This window comes from Eleginops maclovinus, chromosome 18 (assembly GCF_036324505.1).
Source record: "Eleginops maclovinus isolate JMC-PN-2008 ecotype Puerto Natales chromosome 18, JC_Emac_rtc_rv5, whole genome shotgun sequence".
Classification (NCBI taxonomy): domain Eukaryota; kingdom Metazoa; phylum Chordata; class Actinopteri; order Perciformes; family Eleginopidae; genus Eleginops; species Eleginops maclovinus.
In genome coordinates, this window is record NC_086366.1 from 17388873 (window position 1) to 17405098 (window position 16226).

The 16226-nt window shown below is 39.6% G+C and overlaps 1 protein-coding gene across 1 annotated transcript in view; it reads left to right on the forward strand.

The window, feature by feature from the left end:
- The first annotated feature begins 1991 nt into the window (after window positions 1-1991).
- robo1 (roundabout, axon guidance receptor, homolog 1 (Drosophila)) overlaps window positions 1992-16226 on the forward strand; it is a 153777-nt gene continuing 139542 nt past the window's right edge. Inside the window, exon 1 of the mRNA XM_063907414.1 lies at window positions 1992-2703. Coding sequence (XP_063763484.1) covers window positions 2577-2703 — 127 coding nt within the window. The 5' untranslated portion in view covers window positions 1992-2576. The remainder of the gene's footprint in view (window positions 2704-16226) is intronic.

Consider the following 16226-nt stretch of genomic DNA (forward strand, 5'->3'; position numbering starts at 1 on the left):
CTTGTTCTCAGGCTGCATCTGAACAAAGATACACTTCACCTTAAGAACATACACATTAGGCTACCTTTCAACAGTCGCTAAATGCTGCCTCTGTTGTAACTTGCCAATTTATTTTCCCAGCATGCACTTTGCATTGTCCAAGTCTCTAAGCAGTTGGCATAAGCTGTGACATTTTACAGGTAGAATTGTTCATTGGCGTCCTTAGGGGTTGAAGTGGCCATCCAGTGGCCATGCAGTGGTAATTATTCCAGAGGCCTAATCATTAGAGAGCTGTTTTAATCAGACTTTCATCAGTGGCTAATGTAACATGATTAATTACAGCTCCAGGGGCATGGTCCTTAAGGGCCACTACATCAGGATAACATGACCATCAAACAGGGACACTTTTGTAGGGCAATGTCCACAGCATTCAACAAAATATTTATTTATAAAAGCTTGTGACTCAAAGCATTATTCAAAAAAGTCAGTTTTCATATATATGCTTCCCTCCTCCTCAAACTGTCCTTGTAAATTCCCATTCATTTGGATTGTATTTGTATAGGGGCAGTTTACACTTGGTAATGGCATTTCACACAACGGTTATGAAGGTCATGTGAAAGAGACATGAGGGAGGGCAGAGGGGGGAGTGTTGCAGCCACCTCCAGTTTCCCACGTTAACCTGCACTCACCTGCCTCATGACAGCCCGGCAGCGGGAGGAAACGGGCATCGTAACACTAAACCTAGACTTGCTGAGCTCTTTCTTTTACCAAAATAGTCTCTATGGTGTGCGAGTGTGTGTGTGTGTGTGTGGTGTGTGGTGTGTGTGTGTGGTGTGTGTGCATGCTGTGTATGTGATTTAATACACTTTTAATAAAATTAAAAAAGTAGTGTTATTTGTGGAATAATTAAGGATCATTTTTAGTAACACTTTTATTACAGCCAGCACTTTAGTACTCCCTAAAGATAAAGGAAAAGTTTCCCAAATAATACAAGTATCTGTTTGGTTTTTGCTAATTTAAGTGATTTTAGTTTACCTGACAAAATATATTTAAAAGGTCTCATTCATTAATGGAATGCAATTTCTTTCAAGGTTGTCATTGCATAAACATTTTCATACTTAGTGTACTGAAATTGACTTCTTACTTTAAGTTGAACTTATTAGCATGCTATCTTTAAAGAAGGCAGATGTAAAATAATGCACACAGATCCAATACAGGCAAAGAAAATAGTACAAACAATGAACAGTAAGGGCAGATATTCATCAGGTTTTACTCAAAATTTAGATTTCATGCTGTCTTGTGTCTTTCATGAAAGTGTTGCCGTTTTTAGCTACCAGTTCTTTATTGTAGCTGTCCCATAGATCAAAGTGTAACTGTTTTGTTTTGTAAAGCTGATACCATCCATGCATCTTTTCAAAGTGGTGTCGCAGGTATACATTTCAGCGATCTACTGCCACACACAGCCAGTCAAACTGGTCTGCAGTACTTGTCTAAACAGATGCATGTCTGGCAGGTCGGTGGGTAGGGCATGCAGGTACAACAGTTTCTTTTTGTTGTTGTTTTTTTTTTTTTAAATCAGCGAAAGCCTTAGATTACAGTAAATCTGCTTAAGCAGCAACCCCCCACTCTAACATCCTCCCACACACAAACACACACACAGACATGTTACATCGGTTGAGTCTGTCAGTGTGGGTATTCATGATGAAAATACATTCATGAACAAGCATCATGGGCGTGCAAAAGCGCAAGAGGCATTGCACTTGAGAAATTGGCACTCACACCCCCCACGCTTGTTTCACTCATTCTCTCTCCTCCGTATCTCCCTCCCTCCCACCTTTGCTAAATGAACTCTCTCTCTCCCCCTCTCTCTCAGACACTCTGTTGTCAAAGTCAAGGCTGCTCTGTAGTGAACTATCTCTGTGATTTATTCCTTTTTTTGATATCAACACTGCCTCGTGAGATCTGAGACGAGTAGGTAGGTGGATGAAGAGAGAGGGGGAGGACGCACATGCATTCACACACACTCCTGGACACGCTCAGTCACTGCCTGCGAGTGACAGGAGTTGGCTGCTTCTGGATCAGTGTTGTCACTGGTCCACACTGACCTGAACAAATTCTGCTCTGCAAGAGGGAAAACTGTTTGCTTCTTTCTGTGCCATCTCTGTTCATGGGAGCTGTTACTTCTTGGCTCAGGTTGGGGCTTTGAGCAGGACTGCGATAAAGACATCCCTAATTTCAAGAGGCACTGGAAAACAGGAAGAGAGCAGAGGAAGGAAAACGAGCAGATCAATATTTCAGAGAGAGGCTCTACAACTCCAGGCTTACTTTGCCTCTCTACTAGTGCTGTTCTGTGACACTATTTCCTTCAGAGGGATCGTTCTAATCCCCCTGAAAGAAAAGGAGTGTGTGACCCCTCTGGGGCTTCAGTGTTGTGGCCTCAGGCTAACGCTCCAAGGGAAGCCAAACAGCAGGAGGAAGTTTTGCTGTTGTTTTGGATCTCTCCATACAGCTGTGTGAGATATGATCAAGTGTGGGATAGCACTCCCCATGGCCTTCGACTCTTTGCCGTAGCCCCAGTGGACGCTTTGGATGCAGGCATGGCCGGCGGACGGACGCCCCTGCTGCTACTGGTGGTGCTGGCGGAGGTGCTGAGTGGACTGTGTGTACCAGGGGACAGCTCAGGGAAGTACAAGGGAAGCTGGAGGTGGAAAGGTGACAGGAGCCGTGAGTAACTCCTCCTCCGTCTGCTACACTTTATTCGCTTTCCTTCTTCTCCACTTCCTTTACTTCTTTCGCTTTGCATTTTTTCCACTGACAGGGTCAAACCTGTTTTCTTCCTTTCCTTTCTCTGATTTTTCTTTTCATTCCCTCGACTCTTGAAGTGAAATCCGGGAGGAACTAAACATTGTGTGCCATTTTTAATTACGCTGGTTGCTGTTTGAGTCTCAGCTCATTTCTCTGTGACAGGCACCTGTGCATGAGAGTGAAATAAATTCTCTATACTGTATGAGACCAGCGACCTTGGCTTGCTTTGCAAGCTTTAAGATGTATCAATATGTACGTGAGTTTAATAGGGCCTCTGCCTTTGCCTTTGCTGTGAGTCTTTAGTAATTCACAGTTTATTATGTTCTTCCTTCACTCCTCTTTCTCCCAGCATCACTATAATATTACTGCATGAATATCTCATAGGGTCTCATTCGTAGTCATTAATTGATCAGTGTTGAGTTGTAAAAAGCTACTGAGAGTGATGGGAATGCCTATTTCCTCAGAGTAAAAGCTGAGTGCAGCTCTGAGTAAGTTCATTATATATGCTGACACATGAGTGCATGGATGTTGGGTGAAGAGAGGATGTTCAAATGAGCAGAGGGCTGCGGTTCATTCAGGACATAGCCGCTGTCCCCGGGCTTTTGGCTATAGGCTAATGGGATTGTTTGGCATGCCACCACTGCTTTACGCTGAGTGATGAAGTGGGGAGTTTGTCCCTTTGTGTCCGTCCCCTCAGAGGAGGTTAAAGGGAGATCGCTATCTTGATACTGTTCCAAGATTAAATGACTGGAATGGGATGGAAGAGGCACTAAGTCAAGCTAGAGCAGGTTGCTTGCCTTCCCAAGGAGACACAGCGGTCATAGGGTGGCATGAAAAGCGATATCTTTTACAGGGTTGGATGCCAATGACACTAGAAGTCGTGAGTTTAGGGTTATATTTAGCCACTTGAAGATACAATTTCTAATCTGTAAAGTGGTCTCAAATGCCATATTTTGTAATCAGCTGACAGTTTGAGTTGAAAAATGAGTTCAGGCAACAGTGACACAGGAGGTAACATTGTTGATGGTGCACTCTTTGGTGCTACAACAAATCTTTATCTTTAATTGAATTTTTTTTTTTTTAATACATGTTTTTCACATTTGAAAATGTTAAATTTGCTCTGTGCTTGATATGTTTTGAGTGTTTTGCCAATCCACCATTAGGAAACTGGCTGCAGATTACAAGATAGTGCGCTTGATTTGTTGCCATTGATTCATATATTTACTGCATATGGCTTGAGCATATTTCAGAGTTGTTCTAGACCCTAACCCCAACCTTTTTCTCTCTTGCATCAGTCTCTGGTCATGCATAGTACTTTACACAAAAGCTGGTTTACATTCTCCCTGTCAATCAACTTTATTGATAACATGTGCATTTTTACAGCTGGACTAATACATTCATGGTGTGTTTAGGAGCTCTAAGTATGTGCCATCATTTACCTGAACCAACAACTCCCTGTGGACCTGGAACAGAGACCCAAACTCACAAACATTAACATGCACTTTCCCTCAGTTATGATATACAGGAAACATAGGTGTGCAGTATTTCATTAGCTGAAAGCTCTGAATTCTAGAATGCATTTCAAACATTGAATCCAACAATGGCCTGGCACACCTTGTCAATGGTATAAGGTATATCATTATCTATAATCAATATTTTAATATCAGTAATGGATCAAATGAATGTGTGCATACTGTATATAGAGTAGGTTGGTTTTATGGCCCACAGCCTCAGTGTATTGGTTTGCTTTCCCGACTCTCATCATGTTGTTTCTAGATGCTGCAGGCAGCTGTTTCAGCTGTACAAATAGTACAGTGCAGAAAAGCCTTGGTACAAGATATGTCTATGAACTTTAACCCTACTGTATGCAAACAGTTTGAGTAGGAACATCATTATTTTGAAAGATGCTGCCAGTGTTTAAGTCAAAACACAACACTAGATGGAGTCTGAGACATACAAATATAATAAAATGTATCTTATTTTTGCTATTCATTTATGCATTGCATCAGTGTTTTTTTTTAAATATAATCTCACCTTTACAACATATAGAAACATGATCTGTAATAACCACCCAAATGTAAAAAATGTGCAGTTTATCACACTTCTCTGCTATATACTAAATGTGGCATGCTGCAGTTTGCACACACAAGTTCCATTTGGCAGCCCACAGATAATACAGTGATATGCATGAGGGCAGCCTGCTGATATAATGTCACCAGCTATTATTCGCTACCTGAGAATAAATCTCTTCTAAGACTTTGCAAGGCAGAGCTCTTCACTCTGACAGAGCAAGGTGTGCACTTTTAAAATTCACGTAGGCACAATCTCTATCTCTCAGTCAACACACACACACACACACACACACACACACACACACACACACACACACACACACACACACACACACACACACACACACACACACACACACACACACACACACACACACACACACACCGTCCAGTACGTGAACTCTCAGTAGGACTAGTAGATAGAGTTTTGTGTATGCGTTACCGTGTGTGTTCGTGCATGTGCGAGTGTGAGTATATAATAAATAAAATATCAGATTTTCTATTTTTAGTGACAAGTTGTCGCTTCAAGTCCACAAGGCTCAGATATGTCCCTCCTTGCAATCCTTTCCTTAATGCCTGTAACTTTTCTCCATTTTTTCACATATTTTCCTTCTGAGTTCTTGTAAAATGTTTGCTGCTCTAAAGACTCAGCGGTGGGTTAGTTGTGGTACTGACCTTCTTTTGAAACGACATCAATGCTTATAATTAATACAGTGTATTTACCATTATGCATGCATAAAGATGAGCTTCGGTGCAACTTGTACTTGCAAGTTGACAGAGTGGCCCACCAGCCTTGTGCTGTTTGCTGAGGTTTTGATTCTCCTCTGTGACATGGACTCATCCTTATGATGGATGATGAAGATTATAGGATTTATAGCTGATTTACTCAGCACAAGATGCTAACAAAAAACACATAAATGTGAATGGCTGCCTCTCAGAATTTGATCAAAATACATACACACATTTTGTTGTAGATAGAGTAAACAGCTTTTCTGTGGATATAATTTAAATTGCATAGTATTCTGCTTATTGCTGAAAGAAACAGAAGGACCGATGAAGATGAATACTTTGCGTGTACAACTATTGTTTATAACTTTACCCACACTACCATTATAAATATAAGGTTAAGCTAAAACCAGCATTACATGTATGTTCCAAGGGAGTTGCACATGCAGGGATATGAACTCATGTATCCAATAGATGGCAATAGTGACATACAGCCTGTTGGAGAGTGAGAGTGAGTGAATGAGTGCTAATGAGCTGTAGACTGAATCACGTGGTTAGGTCAGAGGCCAGACAGTAACCACACACACACTGTCATCAGAAACATAGGCCGACCCAGCAGACCTTCACAGGCATGTGAGACGGATATTGCACGTGCCTGTTTGAGGCGTTATTTAGGATGGATCCAAATCTCTCTTTAACCATCACTTACTCTTTAAATCTGACATTTACTTTATTTTTATCTGATCTTAACTCGTTTCAAAACTCATGTTTGTTTTGTATTTATACTTGCTCTGTAACTGACTATGAGAGGTGTTATTGAGCACCAGAGCCGAGATGTTGTCTTTATTTCCTTTTTGTTTTTGGTCATTCCTTGCTGCTTTGAGTCCTTTGGATCTATATATGAATATTTGACTTGCCCAGGTGCAAACAAGTACTCCATGTATTCTTTAAGTACACATGCAGATAAATAACCTACAAGAAGTATTTGTGTTCTTCAGTTTCACAGCGTCAGTGCATTATGTTTGGTGGTTACAACTGGGTATGTGACAGTCTTTGGTAATTTGTTGCATTCCCCAAAATGTAAAGAAACCTCAAAAGCGATGATTTATGCGAGGAATTGAAACTTTTTAGCAGAGAGAAGTAAAAGAACAGGTGGACACTGTGATAAGACATGGTCCATAAATATGGGGCTGTGACATGCGTGGGCCAGAGTGAAAGTGCACGGATCATGGAATCTGAGGATATTAGGGATCAAGGGTCATCCAGGTCTTCAGAGGTTTAAAATCTAATGGCACCACACTTCCCACTCTTTGATGTTTTAGTATTCTTTTTTCACGCCACTTTCACTTAAACGTTTTACAGCCAATGTCTTTTGCCTGGTTTCCACATCTGGATCTGAGACATAGAATAGAATGTAAAGAGAAAAAAAAAGCACTTCTCATTTGTATGTGTTTTTGTCATGATGCCTGTTACTTTAAGGCCATTCATTCACTAGACCTAATGCCATTCTGGGCATTTCGGTCTCCTTTAATGTGTCACATATACATCTATATTTGCATAACATTTTGAGAGTCACATTCATAATCAATTAAAAATATATGGATAGTGGAGAGGATATAAAAAAATATGCTTTTTATTTGTGTATGTCTCTAGACTGAATGCTGATTCACTAATGGGTTGGGTGTTAATATAATTGTACTGCCATCAACTATTTAGTTAAAGGATTTGAACCTCCGCCATCACAAGGACGTTTTTGTGCAAATGAAAATGTTTAAAGCTATCATTTGTTCAAGCCTCCATCAAGCTGAACTCTAATGATAAATGTTTTAATTAAAATAAAGCAATGTGCAATAAATAGACTCGCACTTTAGGACTTGAATTCTTACAGATTTTATTTAAATGCTGGAGTGTTGTCAATGGCGAATGTCTCCGATCTGTTTATAATAAAGCAATAGAAAATCAAACACAATCCAATGTTAATAATGTAGCATCTTCTCCTGGCACTGTTTCCATTTAGGAAGTGGACGAAAGATTAGGTTTATGGCTGCATTAATAAATCATACTGATTGGTCAGGGCTCTCTCACTTGAGAAGGTGAAAAACAGGGTTTCCAGACAGTGAAAATGTTGGTAAAAAAAAGGTTCAGGATTATTTAGCTGTATTCTTCTTGCCATTGTTTAAAATAAATACATGAGACTTGGTAAACTTCTGGATATTAAATCCACATATTCATGTTTGACAGAATGAGTTCAATTTACAGCAGCTCTTTCATTATCATTTTTGCTGATGAGACAGCCTATCTTCTGAAATGCACACTGTAGGGCACTCAGACATAAACGCATGCATATCGGCAGTCAGTCTGTCTGGCTGACAGCAGCAATGTCTGAGATCCAACCACAGAATAAGACAGGGCAAGCTGTTTACCATCCCATACAGAAATCTGCTGGGGCCTCTGCTTTCCTTAGACTTCACAGATGAAGTGGTAATTACAGGAGAGGCCTCACACCTCCAGAGAGCAGCACATCTTTGAGCTCAAGGCACCATGTTTTAATGCGTGACATTTGGTCACGTCATTGACCAGAGTAGTCATGATTTAGAGTTGCACAAGTGTAAGTTTTTTATAGATAACCTAAGCAGAAGTGCCACTGATGCTGCTGGTTAAATAGGAGGCAAGAGATTCCTGCTGTGTGACTGTTGCGCTTGGAACAATTGGATGTGATGACAGATGGCAATTTCATACAATATCCATCTATGAAGACAAGACCTAGCAAGAGTAGCAACTGAAACTTTCATTACAATTCCCAGAACAGTTTCAAACAACACTGAATAAACAAAAACATATTTTATCCCACAGACTGGTTTGGAAAATCAGTGCAATAGCTATTCCAATTCTGCCTGTCCACATGGCTGCCATAGTGGCAGATCGGCATCAGTGTAAGCATAATCCAGCTGCGTCAGTGGTTGTGTCTTCCACGGTGGGAATGGACTCAGAAGGTCTTTGCATCAGCATCCCTTCACCGCTGACAAGGCATTTGCACACATCATTTCCTCACAACAATCCCCAGCTCTGTCTACCAGCTTCAGCACAGCCACGATGGAAATACATTCCTCACAAAGCACTAGTTAACTGCGAGCTTGTGTTTTGCATCTGTCTGGAGTTATTTGAACCATCTGTTTCCACAACATAGACAGAAAGGAGATTTTTCTTTTGGTTTGAAGTCCACGTCAACTGGCACTACTGAAGGGGATGCTGGGTCCAAGGTTGGGTATAGATTTCACTCTTACCACTAAATTAAGCTTCATTCTCAACATATGTGGCAGTCTCAGAAATGTGAACTTCAAGATGACCTACAGTATCTTTAACAAGACCATGCAGACGTTTTGACTTTGATTTAACTTTTTTTCTTTTTAAAGTTACCTGAAATAACTTTTAAATGAGATGGTATTGTGTGTATATATATATATATATATATAGCTGACTTTGAATGTGGGTACACTGTGAATAGGAGGAACAATCAGGAATCACCCACACCTTCTGACGATGTGAGAGGCCAGTCATGGCAGCGGCACTGATCAGCACTAATGAAGACTGGCAGTGGAGCCTCACACCATAAAACCTCAAATGAACCCCTCTCATTAATTTGCTAATTGGATATTTGGATTGAGACAAGGTTGGCGTTATTATACTGAACAGCCTATTTTGTACCAAAAAAGACTACTGATAATCTAAAGTGGCATTTATTTTGATCATTTGGCCAATGCATTTGTTTCATCTTGAGTTTTGACTAATGTAACCAATTCATTTTGCTCTCTTGTCTAAAATGCTGGAAACTGACCTGCTCAGCATGGAGAATACACCACAGTGCAGGATAAAAGAGAAACAGCACAGACATAGCCCTACACCACATGAAGGCACTATTGGACGTATTACCACCAGATGTCTGACTCCATGGCATTGGTTTCCCTCTCTTGAACAAATGAATGTAACAACAATGTTGTGGGTGTCTTGTATGAGTTATGAAGCTGTGGATTTACTGCCATAAAGCATGAACTGTTGCTTTACACATTGTATTGTGTGCAACTAACTACATTCTCAACTTTCAAGGACAGAATATCTAGTTTCTCTTAAATAAAAATGCTTTTAATATTTTAATGTGTCTAAGTTTAACACAAACAGATGGTAATGCAATACACTGAACTTTAGCACATCAGTCCATAACCTATAGCTGCAGTCCAGAGAGTCACCTGCCATGATAAATTTGTGTGAATTTGTGTGGTGAAGGGGTGACAGAATGGGGAGAATGGGGGGGGCTTGGGGGGCTTGACAGGGGGTGTGGAGGGTTGCACTTTGTCTTTTGTTGCATTTATTGCCTTTTCAGGAATTACGATTTGCTTCTCACAGCCTCTGGCCCTCGGGTGCCTCAGCATTCCCATGTGTCATGTGACACCTTTGCTTCGTAGTGAGCAACAAAAGTCATTATGCCTGACAAGCAAATTGAAGAGTTTATTTGACACTAGTAGTTCTTGGAAAATGAGTAATATTGGAATACATTATTCTGTGAGAATTGCAATTTTTTTGTAACTGAATAAATGGGAAACATCGTAGGAAATGTTCAATTTTCCCATTAAGATGACCCGGACAGGAGAATAACAGATGCAGTTACACTGTTTATTTTGACAGTAGTGAACATGTTATTTAGGTTTAGCAAAGATAATAAACACACCTGTGAACTGATTCCATGTTATGAGTCATTTCTATATGAATTATGGCTTGGATGTCACAGCTTGAATACATCCATTTCCATATATCTTAGATTAGAAAATGACTCATTCTGCAGTCTATATGCTGTGTGCAGAAAGTCTGTGCCAACATGTTATGCTGTCAGCAGCAGTAATTTATGTTACATTGATGATTATCAAAAGGAAGCGGTATATAAAGCAGACGTTTAATAAATGTCTTTGTTGAAAGATATATGCTATATTCTTGACAATTAATTGTGTAAATCTCTCTGACAGGATTTTGCACTTATATGGTTAGAGCAAATGCGTAATAAAATACCATGAATTGTTTTATAACCTATAATTATGTTGTCACTTCAATACCCTCGGGCAGAAAATCAGGTGGAAGCAAGCATCATTTAATGAGGTGGCTGTTGGAAGGATGTTGTTTAAAGGTGTGTTTGAGGTCATATTGTCAGCAGGGCTATGGGATTGATATCTTTCCCTAAATTCCCCTGGACATTTTCAAAAAAGTACATTGGACTATTTTACAAGAGTTTCTCTAAATTCCATTAGGAAAATGAATGGCTTAACTTGTCAGAAAAAGCACAAAGTGAGTTCTCACGTTGTAAATCTTGATTCCTGAATGCACAACTTGCCTTAGGTGATACGGACTACATTTCGTTTAGTAAATTCCTTATTTCACTCGACAACCCAATGCCTCTCTTTTTTTCTTAACACATCATTTGTCTTTCTTTGAGCACAATACAAGTGTCCTGCCAATGCCAAAGGCAATCTCTTAGCAAACAGACGAGACCTTTAAAGGGTCTAATCTCAGCTGGCTTACCAACAACTTTTCTTACATTCCTTTCAAGTGACTTGGTGCTTTTTTGAAACACTGATCCCTGGGTTTTCTAGACTAAAATGATATCACAAATATGCATGACTGTTTGACACGTTTGAGAAGGGTTGAAGTATCCCTTTCCAGTTGCACACAGAACAAAATCAAAGCTGTGCCACAGGCTTTCTGACATTCTATCCTTGTTCCCAGCTGTAAACTACCATAGCTTAGAATAAAACAACAAAAGAAGAGTGGGGCTTGTCATGTTAGCCTTCAGAATTGGACCATCTTTATGGTGCCCTTATTGTCGCATCAAAATCTTCAAACATTTGTGGATTTATAGCAAAGAGCACTGGGATCCTGGCACAGCCGCTGCTACCCAAGCTGCCAGTATTGATCTGGCTGTCTACTGAGATTGTTAGCTTTCTCTTCAGGACTGCTGAGAAACTGGCTGCATGCCTGCAATGTTCTCACCACACATCTACTGAGCGCCTCATTTCCATGTCCTCTAATCAGAACTAGACATATTGAGAGCATGAGTTGGTTTATCTGCACTCTGTCATTGGACTGTGTGCTCTCCACTAAATTAGCATACACATGTTCCTCACAAGCAGCAATGCGTGTATGTGTGTGTGTGTGTGTGTGTGTGTGTGTGTGTGTGTGTGTGTGTGTGTGTGTGTGTGTGTGTGTGTGTGTGTGCATGCGTGCGTGCGTGCGTGCGTGTTTGCAAGCGAGCGAGTGCAGAGAAAGATGCTGGGAAAGGGAGATAGCGCCTGCTGTTTAATTTGCTTGACTTTAGATCAGATGGCAACTGAACTGTGACATGGGCAATCACAGAAAAATGAACAGGATTATAACCTTGAAGCAATAAGTAATACTGCCTTCTCTGCATGATACTCAACACCAACCAGCAATTATTGTATTATTGGAAACACTAGTTTAATGCTATCCTATATGCACCTATGAACCTGAAAAGAAAGCTGTATGTGTTGAGTTGTTGACAGTCCTCCACTTTGTCCAGTCTTAAAATTTTAACGACAATTTGATTGACATGACATTTTGCACAGTCATGCATGTTCCCTAGAGGATGCATCCTAAATACTTTAGTGATCATCTGACTTACCAAACGTGACCAGAAATATTTATTATACTATGGACATGTTTTTAGCACCTGTATTATCTGTTATGCTTTTAAGATGAGATGACGAAAAAGCTACAGTGTAAGGAAATATTTGCTTCTCATTTTGAGCTATTCAGCAGACACTGCCAAACCACTCATTTGTTTAGACCATAACACAGCTTGAGAGAAGAAAGAGATGAAAAGGTGTGCGTAGTGTGAACTGAGAGCAAGGTGTCATCATATCAAAGACTCTGAAGGTTATACATCATTGGTGGATATTTTCCTCTCTCTGGATCTCTAATTAAAAACTTGCAGAATTCCCCTTGGTTCTCTTTAATGGCACAAACTGCCTAAAGGACTTTATCAGGCACTGAGGGCATATATGAACTGGGAATAATAAGCAGCTATCAAGTCTTTACATCTTTGTTCCAGAAAAGAAAACATACTGTAACTCAAACCTAACCAAGGAAAGATAAATAGTGTATGCATAAACATGATTGGTAATATTGGTCACATTTTCTGATAAGAAATGTTTTTCCCACTACTTTGGAATAGATCTAATTCAAGTAAAAAAGCTCAATATAAATGTTCCATCTGCCTGGAAATGCAGACTTTGCCCATAGAACAGTAAACACATGTTACTGGGAGAGAAAAGGGATACAGGCTTGGTTTCTGATCGTTTGGCCTAAGAATTGTTCACATCAACATATTGATGGATTTTAAAAAGTATATACAAAAGTAAATGTGGATTCAGTTTGAGGGCACTTTCCTTTACCTTTTGAAATTGTCAGTGTGTGTTGGTGAATTTGTGTTTAGAGCCCATGTGTCGGATTATGCCAATCGAAGAACAGGGAAGGGAAGCATCATTGTAGTTTTTCATTAATGTGCCAAAGCCTTGAAGTTAGGTCCTCATTTTTTTGCTCCAATGCTCTCTAAATTCAACTGCTATAGTCATAAGCCACCAGTTGCTCATATATAGCACTTTTCCTATACTCCAGACCTCTTTGTAATGGGGATAGTGAAAAGGGATGATACATTTCCTCAGATATAGGGAAAGCATCAGAAAACAAGTATAAAATGTTATTTATCAACAGTTTTCACTTACAGTCTACGAACACATCGCCCACACATGTAAAGACATCTAATGGTATTAGGGCAGTGTGAAAAGCAGTTATTGTTGTGAGAACAAGTCATAGAAGGTCACCAGTCTGACGGCTGTGGTATTGTGGATGCTGCCAAGCTGCTTATGAGTCATGACCATGAGCTGCGGACGCCAGACTGATACATAATAAGCATTCAGAAGCACTTCCCCTTCGTTACAGCACTTTAAATCCTTGAAAGACATTATTTTCTTCTCACCTAAGAAAAAAAACAATCTTTCACTCTCTATCTCTTTCACTATTCCTTCAATCCATCTCTCTGTGAGTATACAACTTGTTTCTGTATCAGAGATGGACATCTGGGGCCCTTCAAGTATGCTTGTCTCAGCTCCACTGGGATGTCAGAGCAAGTGCAGGCTCCTCAACAGCTCTGAACTTATTTGATTAGTGTTTTGAAACAAAGTTTAAGTAGGCCTTATAGTATGTGTACAATTTAAGGTGTGGAAAGAGATGTCTGTGAGAAATGAGTTGAAACTGGACTCAGGGGGTGTTTATCCATAAGTTCAGTCAAATGACCATGCCATATTTAGCACCCTTTAAGTGCATCAGGGCTATTTTGTCCGGGTCTCTATTCATTTTGTTTTGTTTTTGTTGTAGTTTGCTGCTGATGCCCTCCAAGCAAATCCATCAGTACGCCAATTGGAACATACTGTATTTCTTCACTGACATTTGTACTTTTATTTAACCACAATAAACCTATCAAGCGTTCAGAGGTGAGTCATATTCCAACCATGTGGACTGACGTACGTATTTACTGTGGGTTTTGTAACCAACGTAACCATGTTTGGTAAGAGGTATAATACACACAACTGCAGTGAAACTGTCAAGAAACTAAATCCCGTGTGCATCCATTCATTCACAAACTGATCAGAATGACTGATCTGTTTGTCCTGATGTTCCCTCCGGCTGCAACAATCACTGTTCATGACTTTAAATAGTTTTTTCGAAAATAATTGTAAAATTAGTTGATGTTTACATTTGTTAACAATTTATTTTAACTGCAGTTCATCCATGGGAACTTATCTATTGATTGCAGTTTGTCACTGACACTATCATGTCTACAATCTTAAATAGCTGTTGAAAACATAATAGCAGTGTGTGAAGTTAAACTATGAAAGGAACATGATCAAATCTTTCTCTCTCTTGCTCATTCTTCCACTCACTCTTTCAGTAACACATTCACAACCCTTTGAAAAACACATAAAATATAGCCTCAATTTTCCAGTATGAAAGTGATACTCATACGGCATACTAATAAGTCAGTCTTTATGTTTTAACTGGTTAATAAATTCTAATGATTATTTTACAGTCCAAGTTATAGGCAATTTGAATGGGGGTATAGAAATGACTTTTTTTATTGCCCTGACTTGGCAGTGTGACCTACAATATATACACTAATGATGTATGGTACATGACTCTGGAATAGCAATTACTCTACGCCAGGAATTAAAGGTATCATCAACAGGCTATTCATATATTTTACAGTTTTGGATGCATGGTTTCGTACATGAAAGTTAAGAGTCAATCCTTCTCTAGGACTGATGCCAAGTTAGTGTATGTGTGTGTGTGTGTGTGTGTGTGTGTGTGTGTGTGTGTGTGTGTGTGTGTGTGTGTGTGTGTGTGTGTGTGTGTGTGTGTGTGTGTGTGTGTGTGTGCGTGCGTGTGTGTGTGTGTGTGTGTGTGTGTGTGTGTGTGTGTGTGTGTGTGTGTGTGTGTGTGTGTGTGTGTGTGTGTGTGTCTGTCATTGACTGCTTTCTCAGGACAGTTTTTAGTGATTTGAGACCTGTTAAGTAATGCAAATCCAGTGTTATCCTTGCCTTCAATGAATAGTTTGACTCTTTGGGAAAAACACTTTTTCTTGCAGATGAGAAATTTGATATCTCTCTAATGTGTTTGGTAAATATTATTAAAGCAAGCAGCTGTTTAGCTTAGCTTAGCTTAGCTTAGCTTAGCTTAGCCTAGCTTACCGTAGCTTAGCAAACAGTCTGAAAAAAGCAAACATAGCCTGGCTTCTGCCCAAAGGTTACACAATCCACTTACAAACAACTCATAGGCTCAAAAACATCGCCCCAGCCATGGTGGATTTTTGTTAGTCTTTAAAATAAGCTAAGCTTACCAAAAGCTAACTCAATATATATCTTTAATGTTGTTAGATGAAAGTGATATGTTTAAAACTGTTAAGCAATAAAAAAAGAAAATCGTTTTTCCCAAAATGTAAAACTTAAAGGCGGTTTTATAAATAAGCATCAACATTACTGGTTCTCATTGATGGCCTGTTCAACTATTCTCATCATAACAACAACAACAACAACTTGTGAGGTGATGGGCATTGTGGTGGTCTTTTTGAAGCAATGCTAGAAAAACTTGGGTTGTTATTTGATTTTTTTACAGACTGCATATGCTCATTCAAGCAGTATGTTATTCATCTCAGGGGATTTGTGGTTAAATGTGGCAGTTGCAGCTTAAGATATTATTTAAAGTTAAAGTTATTTAAAGAGTGTTGGACTTAAAAGAAATTCTTCTCCACTTTACTTTGTTCCTTTCCTTTTTCTCTGCCTCAGTGTGAGCCAACTGAATATGTATTATCTCAAGGCCTGATTAAAACTCCATTAGTCATGCAGAAAACAAAGAAAGTGTAATCAAAATGGAAATGAGTGTAATGGTGCTGTGCAAACAGATGAAGCGGACACACTAGCTTTTGCTAAACAAAACTCCGCTTTTTTCCAATACTTTTTTTTTGCACTGTGATATGGGTACATTAAGGAGCAGGAAACTCATTTATATGTTCAACTTGCAGAATGAAGT